Source organism: Acomys minous (genome assembly GCF_964271855.1).
Source record: "Acomys minous genome assembly, chromosome: 18".
In the NCBI taxonomy this organism is placed as follows: Eukaryota; Metazoa; Chordata; class Mammalia; order Rodentia; family Muridae; genus Acomys; species Acomys minous.
In genome coordinates this window covers 40,550,421-40,565,113 of record NC_140501.1, presented here as the reverse complement: position 1 = coordinate 40,565,113, position 14,693 = coordinate 40,550,421, and the positions used below count along the sequence as shown (strand labels likewise).

The following is a 14,693-nucleotide window of genomic DNA, read 5'->3' as shown; positions in this document are numbered from 1 at the left end:
TACAATGTACTGCCAGGCAAACAGACTTATATTTAGTAAAAGCGTCATGGAATTGTTCGTCTCTACAGAAGGCAGGCAGCTGCACCTGTTGGGTCAGAAACCTACATACCGCCAAAGAGGAAAAGCATGCATGGTCAACACGGGGACGGGGTGGGGGTGGGGGTGGGGGCGATGACAAAATTGCCACCAAAGAAAAGAAACAGACAGCAACTCAACCTGCCATACAGATGCCCGTTCTTTATTATTATTACATGTAGGAACCAGGCCCGACTGGGCTGCCTGTCTTGCTGTTTCATGTCCTGTTTCTAGCAGCTTCCACGTCTGTGTTTATCTTGGTTAGCTAGTCGTGTTTACTGCTCTGAGAACGCGCCCCTCCCTTCCTCGAGACTTTTCCTCCTGTGTGCGATTACCTCTTGAGGGATTTCACCTGGGAGGAGGATTCCTATTTTGCTGTCTTTGGAACTCTGGAGATGATAATAATAAACCGCTGCTGCGGCTGCTGCTGCGGCTGCTGCTCTCTTAGCATGAAGGACCCGCTGTGTTATTGTGTGTGTGTGCGCGCGTGCGTGTGTGGGCGTGTGCGTGCGTGTGCGTGCGTGTGCGTGTGTGTACGTACATGAGTTAAATCCGCAGTCCCTTGCCCTCGACTCGGTACCGCGGTGGTGCGGGCGCCACAATTACTTGTAGACTAGTATTTTGCTTACACGTATGTCTGTGTGAAAGTATTGGATCCCCTGGAAATGGCAGGGTGGCTCAGTAGGTAAAAGCATTTGCTGCACAAGCCTGACAACATGAGCTTGGTCCCTGGAGCCCTTGGTGGGAGGAGAGAATTCATACTCACGAGCCCTCTGACCTCCACACATGCACATGTGCACCTGTGCTCTCTCCTCCCCATCTCTCACACACACACACACAAATAAATAAAGTTAAGTATTAGTTTTTACTCATCAGTTATATGTCAGCCACTACTTTCATGCACACACAAAAAACGGAGGTAGATAATACAATCCCCATTTGACAAGATAGGAAAGCCAAGGCTTAGCAAGGCTAAGCAAATTACTCAGCACTGGGAGCTACCTGGGAGAACTACAAGGCCAGGAAAGTTAAATGATTGACAAGAAGAGAGACGGCTCATACAGGAGGACAGGCAACAGTCTGTTCTTTTATTTAAAGAACAAACTTGAGATATTAGTCTTAAGCACTTGACAGTAATGTACTATCAAAAGTGGTCCTGCAGAGCACAGGCAGGGAGGACGGAAACCTTCAGGATCAGAAAACAGGCCCCGCCCCTGCCATTGCCCTGGCCACCAGGAGTGAAGCTTCAGACAGGATAGCCAATGGTGGTGGACAAAAGCAGGGATGCCACGCCCCCAGGTTTCTGGTTTGGCTATGCGGTTAGCAGGCTTGGGGAAAATCCCAGGTTCATGAATAGGACGTGTTAGCTACTTCTGTATCACAGTGACCCAAATACCTCAGAGAAACTCAAGGGATATCTTTGTTGTGGGTCATGGTTTCACAGATCTCATTCCATCAGAGCAGAGAACAGGGGTGGAGGTGTTGATGACGGCACGCAGGCAGCAGAGACCCCAGCTAACATCAGGGGTGGGGTCTGTCTTCTGACAATTCCTGAAGGGCTCCTCAGCTTTTCAAGTAGCACAAGCTGGGGACCATAACGCATTCACACAAGCCTGTGAGGAAACATTTCTGATTCAAACCTTAGCATTCTATCCACAGCTCTCACTTCACAATGCAAGTTTCATAATGTAAAGTATATTCAAGTCCAACTTCAGATCCCCATGGTCTTAAAGGCCTCAACACTGCCCAAAAGTCAGAATAGTCTTAGTTGGAAATTCTGTAAAAATAGAAAGAAAAAAAAATACTCCTAATAAATACATTCCTAGTCCAAAAGGAAGGAATGAGATATAGCAAAAGGGTACAGTAAACCAAAATAAGACTCAACACTAGCAGAGAAACCATGAAATGCTGACATCAGGGTGACACGGTAGCATGACCTGATCTGTGAAGGGTAGCCCTATTTATCCGGACCTATCATTCACAGGACACGTGACCACTCCCTCGGGGTAACGTCACTGAGAGCCCACAGGTTTTTGTTTTTCTTTTCAGCTAACATTACATTTCTGGCATCGCCAACATCCTAGAAGCACCCTGCAACTTGGAACCCAGGCACAGTGTGGTTCTTACTCATTGTCTGTCCTCACCAGCTGTTTTTTCTAACATTGGTGAAGCCTCTGAGACCCTGTAGCTTTTACAATGCATGCTGGCAAAACTAGTCCCATACATAGACGATGCCAGTCTATGCTAGCATCCAGAAGTGCCTGGTCTCCCGCAGACCATAGATAGCTGCTGCAGCATCCAACTACCTCCACAGCTGAGCCTGAGAAAACTGTCTCCCTAGATGGCCCTTCTAGCACCCCTTTCTGTCTTTCAAATATGCCTGTGTTGCCATGTGATGGGAGTCTGTTTTAGTTAGGGTTTCTATTGCTGTGAAGAGATACCATGACCATGGCAACTCTTAAAAAAGAGAAAAAAAGGAAACATTTCATTGGGACTAGCTTACAGACTCTGAAATTTAGCCCATTATTGCCATAGTGGGAAGCATGGTGGTGTGTAGGCAGACATGGTGCTGGAGGAGCTGAGAGTTCTACACCTGGATCCACAGGCAGCAGGAAGGGAGGAGTGAGACACTAGGTCTAGCTGGAGCATCTGAGACCTTAAAGCCCACCCCTAGTGACGCACTTCCTCCAACAAGGCCACACCTACTCTTACAAGGCCACATCTCCTAATGCCCCTATGGGGCATGCTCATTTTTCTTCAAACCAAGATAAATTTACTTCCCAATGCAAAATGGGCAGTGCCCCTCCACTAGTGCTAAGCTTTAATGACCGCAATCACTTTATAGTCACACAATCCAACTGCCTGTTATTGTTTTGCTTTCATAAGTCTAAATTTTCTATATATCTAGTGTTGTGAAATATATATTGGACTCTAGAGGGATGTTCTACCCCAGCTAGCTCCCAAATAATTGAGACAGATCTCTTAGATTTACAAAAGCTTTGAAGCACCATAACTGGGCAGGTATCAATCCTCTAAGCTATGTTGCTGTTTTCCAGTTACACACCCCAAGTTATCTGCCTTAACTGTTTCTGATCCAGAAGTAGAGCCCTCATGGTCCTTACAGCTTCATAGCAACTTCCTTCTCTCCAGCTTCCTCTCCTGCCTCACAGGACCCACCTGAGACCCCTCTTCATAGTCCCCCCAAGCACCATACCTAAGCTCCGCCTGTTTTCTCTTCAGCCCAGCTATAGGCTGTCTGCAACTTTAGTCAACCAGAGAAGATCGGCAAGCCAAGTTTATACAATACCGTTGGCTGTATGTGAGAATGTGCTCAGTTGGGCAGCAATCTGATCTTGGGGGGGGGGGCAGTATTTAGCATTCGAATACACAGCACCAGACCAAGCCCCAACAACCTTGCTAAAAGCAGGAAGGAATAACCACTCCACAGCCTGAATAGTAAGCTGTCTTGAGTTTTCCCCTGCTAAATTAACTAGTCCATTACTTTGAATTCAGCCTCATCCAGATTTTCAGGCCACAGGCAAAATGCAGCCAGACTCTGCCAGAACACAACCCAGGCCTCCAGCCCTGTTCTTCATAGTGGCTGTTCCTATCTATCTGCATTTCCATCGGTATTCTGGACTTCCAAACCCTCACCAGAATGGTCCATGAAGCTCTGCTTACATCATTCTAGCATTTGCCGAACCTATATCCCCAAACTCTTCCACATTCCTCCTTCAAACCAACCACAAAGGCTTATGAGCCACATGGTCAGGTTTAATCACAGTATACCACTTCTCTGGTACCAGTTTTCTATGTATCTGTTTTACTGCTGAAAACAAAATCCTCACAGAAACAGCTTAAGGATTCCAACCACAGCCTGACATTTGATGATGTCTGTGTCTGAGTAATTTAGTTGAATCTATGACTGAAGCTCACAAAATCTTGCTGGAGATCTGTGACTTAAAACTACCAGAACGGTTGAGAACAGGCATGTTCACAGAGACTGGCAGAATTAGAATAGGCAAACCAGGAACAGATAAAGAGCTTCCAATATTGGCTTAATTGGATTGAGTTTCTGTGGCATACCGGGTTAACCATGATCTTGGCATGGCACATGCCAAGCACTCTTCATCCTACCTACATGTCAGGTCTGGCTGAGGTATGGGCCTATAACTGTCCTTCCACATGTCAATTAACACATACCCAGAACTCTCAGAAATACTGAATTGTCCCCCAAAGGAATAATTTTAGGAAATGTGTTTCGAAATTTTTGTTATATGAGTATAGTTTTGTGCATATGAGTACAAGTGGCTACAGAGGCCAGAAGAGGATGTGAGATGTAAGTCGTTTGACTGTTGTAAACTATCTGGTGTGGGTGCAAGGAACTGAACTTGAGCCTGTGTGTACTCTTGACCACTGAGCCACCTCTTCTGCAACACCCCACCACAGTGTTGCTTTTGTTGAAAGCAGTTTCCAGAGTGGTCACTAGCATCTTTCTGAAAATGGCATACTTCTGTTAGTGATGAAGAATTACACATTTGCAAGAATATTTCATGCCAAATACCCATCAGTTCTTCCTCCTCCTCCACCTTTTTACTGCTGTTGTTTTTTTAAAAATCAGTATCTCACTATGTTGCCCTGGCTGGGCTGGAACACTATAAAGCCTCCAACTCAGAGATCCACCTGCCTGACTTCCAGGTGCTGGGATTAAAGGTGTGTATTGTCATGCCCAGCCTTATTTCTACTTTTTTCTTTCTTTCTTTTCTTTTTTCTTTTTTTTGGGGGGGGGTTTGTTTGTTTGTTTGTTTGTTTCTCAAGACAGGGTTTCTCTGGGTAACATCCCTGGCTGTCCTGGACTTACTTTGTAGACCACAATGGCTTTGAACTCAAAGAGATCTATCTGCCCATGCCTCTGAGTGCTGGGATTAAAGGTGTGCACTGCCATGCCGAGCCCTATTTCTACATTTTTAAAACACCAAGGATGCCAGGAGTGATGGTGCATGCCTGCAATCCCGGAACTTGGGAGGCAGAGGCAGGTAGATCGCTGTGAGTTCGAGGCTAGTCTGGTTTACAAAGTGAGTGTTAAGACAGCCAAGGAAACACAGAAAAATCCTGTCTCAAAAAACAAAACAACAAAAGCCCCAAATAAAACACCAAGGAATCTTAGTTACTGTGGCACCAAAGCATATCTGGGAGGTGGCTATTGATAGTCACACATTCTATAAACTTGAAAAGATTGAGATGATTAAGTTTCTACAGCCCCCAAAAATATTTTCCTAGTATGGATACATAATAACAACAACAGATATAAACAAGCAACTTCATGCAAAATAATTTATTGTAGCATTGCCTAGGTTGGCATTATTTTACTGTCAATTTCCCCCTCTCAATAACTATGAATCTAAAGAAATAAGGAAAAATCACTTTAATTAGAACTGTCTAAATAAAATCTCCTTTCTGGGTTTATATCAGATAGTAGATTTACATACATATTGACACAGCTCAGATATAGAGTGATTCTATTATATAAGGTATGGCAAAAGGGCTCCCCCTTAATACTGTTCAACAGCACTATGCTTTAATATTTAATTATAGCTTAAATTCTCATCTGAGAGATCTAAAAATTCACCGAAGAGTTAATGAGTGGCTGTGAGGGTAATAGCGCTTAATTTGACCTCTGCCCAATCACACTTCTTGAAGAGAACATCTCAGGATAAGCTACTTGCTAACTCTCTAAGCAAGTCAATCAAGAAAGCACACTCCTCCATGGTCTATAAGACTAGAATAGATACACAACAAATTTACAGGATTAAGAGGCAAAACAGCCTTCACATTCTGAATCATCAACATAAAACTAGTGTATCCTTATTCAACCATAAAATATCACTTTTATGGCTGTGACAAAGGAAATAATTATACAAGGTAAAAAAAAAAAAAGGGAGCAAATCACATTACCCACCAAAATGGAAAATATGGCTATTTCTTAACATACAGTTAACACTTCACAATGGAAGAATCAAATAAAACAAGCCGATAAAGATAAGAGGTCAAAACAGAATCTGAAACTAGGATCTAAAGAAGACAGCATAAGAGGGCTGTCTATACTGTAATCAGCAACTGAAGTATAATACAAAAGCAACAACGCTCATAATTCAGGAGTGTTAAGACTGTACAAGTATAAACAAATAATTGCAACAGATGTCTATGTGAATTGGAGGCCAGACACAGCATGAAATAAGCTTACACAATACTCCATTTAAAATTTCTATCCAAATATTTTATTTCATATCAATGCGAAAATGTACACTAGAAAAGAGGCCCTGGTGTGAATTCAGCTGTCTGTAGGAACCAACTTCCCTCAAAATTTCAAAGTTCACGCGTCAAGAGCTTGTGGCCAGCTGTGTGATTCAGTGCAGCGCTGGAACTGAGGGCTTCACTCGCAGCAGGCAGGAAGGCAGGTGTAAGTGGGTACAGGTTACGGCAGGCCTTCCTGTACTCTTCATACTGAGAACTACAGTGCCCAAAGCTGCCATCCAGCAGCGCCTCAGAAACCTTTATTAGAGTCTAGTGACACACGGACAAAAGAGCAATTGCATAAACAACAACAAAAGCAGCTTAGCTAATAGCAATTTTCATCAACCCATGTAACAACTTACTCCTTATCCCAGAGAAAGACTTGAGTTGCTTCTCCCTATCTACAGTAAGTCACCATCTCAAATAAAGAACAGTAAACTCCATGGTGGCCCAGGCCCCTCCGACCCCAGCACAAGGGAGGACTCCAACTTCAAGTCCTGTGTGAACAGGCACTAAAGAGTCTCATGTATGAGCTAGTCATGATGAGGCACTCCATGCTGTTATTTCAGTCAAGTCAAACTCAACTATGCAACAGGCATCACTAGCAAGACCCTGTCTTAAAAAAAAAAAAAAAAAAAGGGGAAAAGGCAAGATGCCTCAGCAGGTTAAGTCACTTGCTGCTAAGCCTGACACCTCCACTCAATCCTTGGGACCCATGTGGTAAAATAGAGAACCAAACACCCAAAGATGTCCTCTTATCTCCACACTCATGGCACGGCACTCTCCTCCCCAATAAACTAAAGGGGAAAAATTAAGAGGGGAAAATACTCTAAAAGCTTTAAAAAGATAGCATTAGTTTTTGTTTTATTGGGGGCAGCTTAGCATCAAATTGACTATGTAGTCAGGGCTAGCCTTGAACTTTTTGATCCTCCTGTCTCCATTTCCAGGAAGTGTCCTTTATCAGTAACAGTAGCTCACATTACTGAGTGCCTCTATGTATGAGCTAGTACGAGGCACCTCAGGCTTTGTTTTCAGTCAACTCAAAGTCAGCAACTATACAACAGCCACCACTTGTACACCAGAAATTGCCTGAAGTCACACAGTCAAAGATGGGTAGAGCTGAGGTTTGTATCTAGACTGAGCTTTCTGAACCATTTAGAACTATTTTGTTAGAGATGCATGTTTTGTTAGATCTTGCAAGACCTATAAATCAGCCTGTGAAAAATCTTACCTTCACATTTTTATTTTTTATAGTTTCATCCAACCTAGTGGCTGTAGCAATTGCTTTCTCTTGCCTTGACTTGTCCAGAAAATACATCATTTTAGCACCTGAAATTCCAAGACATTTCAAGATGAGCAACTCCTATGGCTTACATTTTATCTGACTTTTACTGACCACTAAGATGTGGCTTAAAGTGTTTAATCAATCAGTGGTGGCCTAGAATTCTGGGCAGCCAACTGTGACTTTGTTCCCAACTTCCTCCTATTCAGTAATATCTCACTGAGCTTCGAGGAGACGGAATTACCACAGCACAGCTATCTGAGGAGCATGTAGGAGCACTTGTTGCTCTTAAGAGGATCCAGATTTGGTTCCCAGCACCTACAAGGCAGCTTACAACTATCTGTAGCTACAGTTCCAGGGGATCTGACACCCTCTTCTGGCCTTCACAAGCACTACACACATGTTGTGCGTCAATGTACATGTAGGTAAACACTAACATACATAAAATTTGAAAAATACATTTAAAAACAAAACACATTATCAAAGCTCTTCCTTTACACAATTATTAAGCACTTACTGAAAGAAGCCCATTTTGCTGGGCATTGTGGCGCACAGCTTTAGTCCCAGCACGCGGGAGACAGAGGCAGGCAGATCTCTGTCAAGTCCAGGACAGCCAGGGCTACAAGAACCCTCCTCCCAAAAGCCCAATCTGACAAGTATGCTTAGAAACAAGTGTGCTTTAAAATATAAGTACAGGACTATCCTAAACCATCAATCAGTATTTCAGCCAGTACTATTTTGTTGTTGTTGTTTTTTGTTTTTTGAGACAGGGTTTCTCTGGGTAGTGTTGGCTGTCCTGGACTCACTTTGTAGACCAGGCTGGCCTTGAACTCACAGCGATCTGCCTGCCTCTGCCTCCCGAGTACTGGGATTATAGGCTTTATCCTGCTTTTCTAAAAAATTATTACTTAAAAAAATTTTAATTCTTTTTAAGTGTGTGTGTATTGTCCCTGTGAGTGGGTTTACGCATGTGAGTGCAGGTATGCACAGAAGCCAAAGCTGCTGAATCCCTGGTGCTGGAGTTGCAGGTGCTTGTGAGCTGCCTGATGAGATGCTGGGAACCTAACTCAGATCATCTGGAAGAGCGATGCATGCTCCTAACAGCCATCCATCTCTCCAGCCCCTACTCTGTTCTAAAAGAGAAATTCTTCTCTGCTCTTTCTACCTAGAAATGTAATTTTTAAAAGTATAAGTATTTCTACCATATATATTAAGATGGAGACTTTCGCTTTAACAACGAGATTCAGATAAAATTTATCAATATATATGGCTTAAAGTAGAGCAGTTAATTCTGACACATTTTCCATTTTGTCTCCAACTCCTTTTCTGTCTTTCATCTAGTCTTTAATATTGCTGCCCTTGACATTTTAGGAATGTGTTCACTGCCTAACTATTTTCTATAACAAGGCAGGATACAAATAAATAAAACAAGGCTAGAGATGTGGCCCAGTTGGTAGAACGCTTGCCTAAGTTGCATGCATGCGGCCTAGGCTCAATCTCCAGCACTGCATAAAACCAGATGTGGTGGTACCTGGCTATAATCTCAGTACTCAGGATGCGGAAGCAGTAAGAAGTTCCAGGTTATCAGTGACTGTAAGATGACAACCCAAATGACATTAAATCCCCATCAAAAAACTTAACAGCAACAAAGATTTGAGAAAAAATTACTCATAATTTTAGTATCCAAAGTCAATGTTAAAGTTTTGGTATAAACATCCTTTCAGACTTTTTCCCAGGCATATTTTCACCAGTTGAGATTTATTGTTTGCTCATATTTGCATATCTATCATGAAAGTTATTTATAACCAGGTTGGTATAATCCTAGCATTCAGGAAAAGCAGGAAGATTAAAGCCTGGTCTCATCTACATATTAGGTTCAAAGCCAGCCTGGGCTACATGAAATCTTAACTTCAAAAAAACAAACAAACAAAAAACAACAACAAAAAACCCGTTGATCACTGTTATTAGAAGTTGATCACTGTTATTAGAAATCATTTGAATAAACTCTGCTTTAAGTGACTACCTGGTATTCCATTCTACCATCTGCCAATATTTCCTGTATCTCTGAACATACATTTATTTGTTTATTCTCTTTCCTCAGAATTTAATACATTTCAGCAGCTATCTTTGCATTGAAAGTTCTTTGTTTGAACCAGCGTTTCTATATATAGCCAACTAAGGCTGGCCTTAAAATTACAATCCTCCTGCATCACCATCTGGAGTCCTGAGATTACAAGTGAAAACTACTACCTACCAGTGGTAGTTGGATTAAGTTATTTACAAAAGTATAGAATCAAAAGGCATAGGTAAAATACTTGTATTTTATGTATGTGCTTTGTGTGTATGTGTGTGCGCGCGCGTGCGTGCATATTATGTACATGCCTGGTGCACAGAGAAGTCAGAAGCGAGCACTGGGTCCCCTAGAACTGGATCTAAGGATAGTTTGTGCGCCACCCTGTGGAGCTCTGAAAACTGAGCCTGGGTCCTCGGCAAGAGCAGCAGTACTCTTAATCTGCTGAGCCATCTCTCCAGCCCCTAATGTGCAACTTTAATAAGATGGACAAATTGCTTTCCCAGGTGGCCGTGTGACCACATCCCAGAGCACTGCTTATAATATACTCTATTCTCCTTATTAACAAGAACACTTTGGCCAGTTCAAAACACAAATGGTCCCATGATATCTTCTTTGTCCACTGGAAAGTAACTAGGCTAAATACTTTCCCAAATACAAACCTGCAAGAAGATGCTGAAGAGAGGTAGCATTGCGTTTGAGGAAATCCTCATTAAAGCTGTGCAAATCTTTGTTGACAAATATTTTCTTCATTTCATGAGCTAGAACTTTGTTCACAATGTCTGGAAGATTACTGTGATTAGATACTATGAAAACAAAACATTGAAATTTGTTTTTCATCTGTCCTTCGAGAAGATCAACTGAAAAATATTTATATTTAGTGCTAAGCTTAATGTATATATATACATCATAAAATTGTTCTATCACTCCTTTGGAACAGAAATAGTCTAGTCTAAAATGCACTAATTATATCTCACTGTTTAATTACGGTGTACCAGCATTTGAGATCAGGCAAGCCTCTGGTTTGATTACATCTCTGCTGTCCCCTCCCTGTACAGCTGAATGGAGGATGGCTTATATTTGCTTCTCATAGCTCCATGTACATGAGTATCTATCTCCTCCTTATACTTACCAGATTTAGAAAACTTAATCAAGCATTCATGTAACCAAGGATTATTACTGTCAATGGCAAAGGCTCGTTTAACAGACTGCAACATTAGCAAAAGCTTCCCTGTGCCAGAAAAAACAAAACAAAACAAAAAACCCAGCATCAGGATTTATGTGTTATCTTCACTTTACTTTAACTTTACTTAAATTCAATTTAAGGACTTAATAAAAAACAAAAACAAAAACAAAAAACACTTGTGAGAAAAGTTCAAAGTTAATTTGCATTACTCAAGGCATTTTTGGCTTTCCAAAGAAATTTTTAAATTGCTTCATGTAAATGTCTTAGTTAGGTTTCTTTTTGTTGTAATAAAACATGACCAAAAGCAACTTGGGGAGAAAAGGTTTACTTCATATTATATATAGCTGGAAATCCATCACCCAGGGAAGTCAGAGTAGTACCTCAAGGCAGGAATTGATGCAGAGGACATGGAGGAACTGTTTACTGGCTTACTTAGCCTACTTCATCACACTTCAAAGTTCCTTATACTTCAAAGAACCAACACACTATGGTAGCACTGCTCATAGTGAGCTAGAATCTTCCACATCAATCAAGAAAATGCTCCACAGGCCAATCTGGTGAGGACCCCTCCGCCCAAATGAGGTCAGTTTCTATTGACATAGAACCAGCCAGCACATGTAAACAATCTGTATAATTGTTCACATTATTTCTCACACTGATTTTAAATTTGTTTTGTTTTGTTTTGGCTTTGGTTTTTGGTTTTTTGAGACAGGGTTTGTCTGTGTAACAACCCTGGCTGTCCTGGACTCGCTTTGTAGATCAGGCTGGCCTCAAACTCAGAGATCTGCCAACCTCTGCCTCCCAAGTGCTGGGATTAAAGGCGTGAGCCACCACGCCTAGCTCTGAATTTTAATTTTAATATATGTTGCCCAGCAAACTTTTGAGTAGGAAAGTGAAAGGGACTTGAATCTCTAAAAAGCAAAAATGATCTAAATGACAAAATTATATCTAATACAGTCAACAATATAAAAGTTAGAAGCTGAACTCAAGGCTGGACGTGTGTAGATCACTGAAAAAAGCACATGCCTAGCATATGTGAGGCCGAGAGTTCAGCTCCCTGTACCACGGAAAACAAGACAACAATAACAGACACATACAAACCTCAATTCAAAACAGGGTGTTACCTTTTCTAAAATATATTTCAAATGCCAGCAGGTGGGTGTAAATGTTACCAGCAGCAAGGGTCTTTAGAGGAATGAGGAATTTGATGGCTTCTTCTAATGGATTGTTGATCTATTTTGAAGCAGAAAGAAAAATTTGTGTATTTAAAAAGAAGGTACATAAGCCAAATTCCCTTCAAGTTTATACATACTTTTTATTTAATAATTTGTATACTTTTTATTGCAGCCAAATGAGCATGAAAACATTTCAAAATGATCACCTGTAAACAAATTCAAAGTACATGGTCAGGGGATGGAGAGATAGCTCAGATATTGTGAGGACCCCCGTTCCAAGCACCATGGTAGGCAGCTCACAAGCACCTGTAACTCCAGGTCCAGGAGACCCAATGCTCTCTAACAGCCTCTGTAAGCCACCCCACTCCATACATATATGAACACATAAGTAATAAAATGAATCTTTTTTTAAAAAAAGGTACATGGCCAACAGTTTTCAAAATAGAAATAGCTACATTATTTTTGTAACTATAAAATCAGGGTAGCAGTATACAAATAAAAAAAGAGTTGTCTCAGCTCTGGGGAAAAATAAAACGACTTGAAATTACTCCACAGTATTTATGAAATTATTCACCAAGTATTGATAATGCTTTATATATTACAAATGTTAAAAGCAAGGAGGGAAACAATGTAATGACAAAATTTAAATTTAAATAATGGGACTTAGAGTGAGTGAATCAAAGTTAAGTATTTCCCTAAATCTGGTCCCAAAATAACTATTAACATTTTTGTCAAGATCTTGGGGGTGAGGTATTGTTTCAGTACCAGATCATTTATGTAGTAAGACACATCAAATCAATGACTCCACATTTCATAGACAATTATACTGCTGCTACAACAAATTCCAAAAGCTGGTTGTCTTTTAAAAGCTCCTTTCAGTTCTGTAGATTCTAAGTCCCACATTGGCCTGCTCATTAGGTGTCTGAGGACTGCATTCCCTTTCATGGGCTCTAGGAAGAAACCATTTCCATCTTTCTGCTTCTGATGTGGCCCACATTCCTTGGCTGTGGCCCCCTCCTTCCACCTTGAAAGCTAGCAACCCCACATTAAGTCTTCACAGCACATCCCGCTATCCTCTTCAGCTTTTCCCCACTTATGACAGGCTCTGTCTGAACAGACTGGGCCACTCCACTTGGACATTTCAGACCAATCTCAATGCTGCCCTCTCCTTTTTATTGAAAAGATTCCCCCACCCCATAAAATATATCCTGATTACAGATTCCTCTCCCCCTACTCCTCCCATTTCCTCTCCATCTCCCTTCTACCTAGATACATCCCTTCTGTCTGTCGTTAGAAGACCAACAGGCTTCTAAGGGATAATAATAAAATATAAACTATAGTAAGATAAAGCAAAAACGAACACATTGGAATCAGACAAAACAAACAGAAGGACAAAAACAAAAAAACAAAACACATGAGATGGCACAAAGAACTGACGCATTCACGCACATACCCAGGAGCTGCAGTATATACATGAAGGCCCTGCTTCAATGGCTAGAGTCTCAGTCTCCTCATCTTAAGATCAGCTAATTACAACCTTAAATTCCACTGGATACCTTAATTTCCCTTTGTCACATACACATATTCGGTTCTGAAGATTACAACATACTCCTATTCTGGTCTATAATATTTCTGTATATATAATTTGCATTTGCCAAAATTTGCATATTGCCATTCAAACAACTACCTACCAGTGGCTTTCATAATGACTTGAAATATTGCAAGTGGCTTATTTTTTATTTAAACATTTAAATAAATTATGCCCAGAACAGAATCAAATAGCATAAATTTTACCATAAAACAATCACTGTAGATGCAACTCACCCTTTCTAGTTTTTCAGGTATAAGTCCTTCCTTAGGACCACTGGTGGCAGTTTCTTCTTCATCTTCTTTTTTCTTTTGATTTTTCTGCTGACGTTCCCTTTCTGTGTGTTTTCTCTCTTCTTCTAACTTAGCCTTTATCTGAGCTCTTCTTTGCTTGCTAAGCATTTTCTTCAGTTCTTTGGCTGACAGGTTTTCTACAAAATTCAAATGTGCAAAATACACGACTGCCATTTTACATTTTTTGTCTTTTCTATAATATACACTATTAATATAGCTTTCTTTTGGGAGACAAAGGATAACTATGTAAAAGGTTTTATAAAGTATACTCTTATGACTAGCCAAAACACGGCACACAAAAGGCAAACAATAAATGTTGGTTGCATTAATAACTAAACTAATTCCAATCCAGCCCTGACTCACGAGTTGAGTCACCTGAGAAGAGTCTCCATGAGAGACTGTCTCCATTAGTCTGGCTTGGGGGCGTATGTGTGGGGACTGTTTTGATTGCTAACTGATATGAGAAGAGCCTACAAAGTTTAATGGTACCATTTCCTGAGTCTGGGCCCCACACTCAACTAAAAGGGAGAAAGCACTGAGCATTCAATGTTCGCATTTATCCCCTCTCTGCCCTTGACTGTGGCTGTGACTAGCTGCTTCACGTTCTTGCTGCCTTGACCTTCTTGCTATGATGGATCCTAACCTGGAACTGTGAGTTAAAATAAGCCCTTTATCCACAAGCTGCTTCTGCCAGCATAGCTTATCACAACAGTAAACAAATACAGTCTA

General features: G+C 41.2%; 1 protein-coding gene and 1 long non-coding RNA gene across 4 annotated transcripts in view; one reads left to right on the top strand and one right to left on the bottom strand.

Moving 5' to 3' along the window:
- Positions 1-14,693, top strand: part of LOC311589487 — a 54,554-nt gene that overhangs the window by 16,520 nt on the left and 23,341 nt on the right. The window lies entirely within an intron of this gene.
- The window catches only part of NAA16 (N-alpha-acetyltransferase 16, NatA auxiliary subunit), a 50,376-nt gene continuing 42,013 nt past the window's right edge, over positions 6,331-14,693 (bottom strand). For 2 of the 3 annotated variants that reach the window (XM_084767936.1, XM_084767938.1), the window contains 6 exons: positions 13,908-14,101; positions 12,033-12,141; positions 10,855-10,953; positions 10,385-10,528; positions 7,601-7,698; positions 6,331-6,639 (listed from right to left, as the gene is read on the bottom strand). In XM_084767936.1, the coding sequence (XP_084624062.1) occupies positions 6,442-6,639; positions 7,601-7,698; positions 10,385-10,528; positions 10,855-10,953; positions 12,033-12,141; positions 13,908-14,101 (842 nt within the window). In that variant the 3' untranslated portion in view covers positions 6,331-6,441. The remainder of the gene's footprint in view (positions 6,640-7,600; positions 7,699-10,384; positions 10,529-10,854; positions 10,954-12,032; positions 12,142-13,907; positions 14,102-14,693) is intronic. The other variant, XM_084767937.1, reaches the window with a different exon arrangement.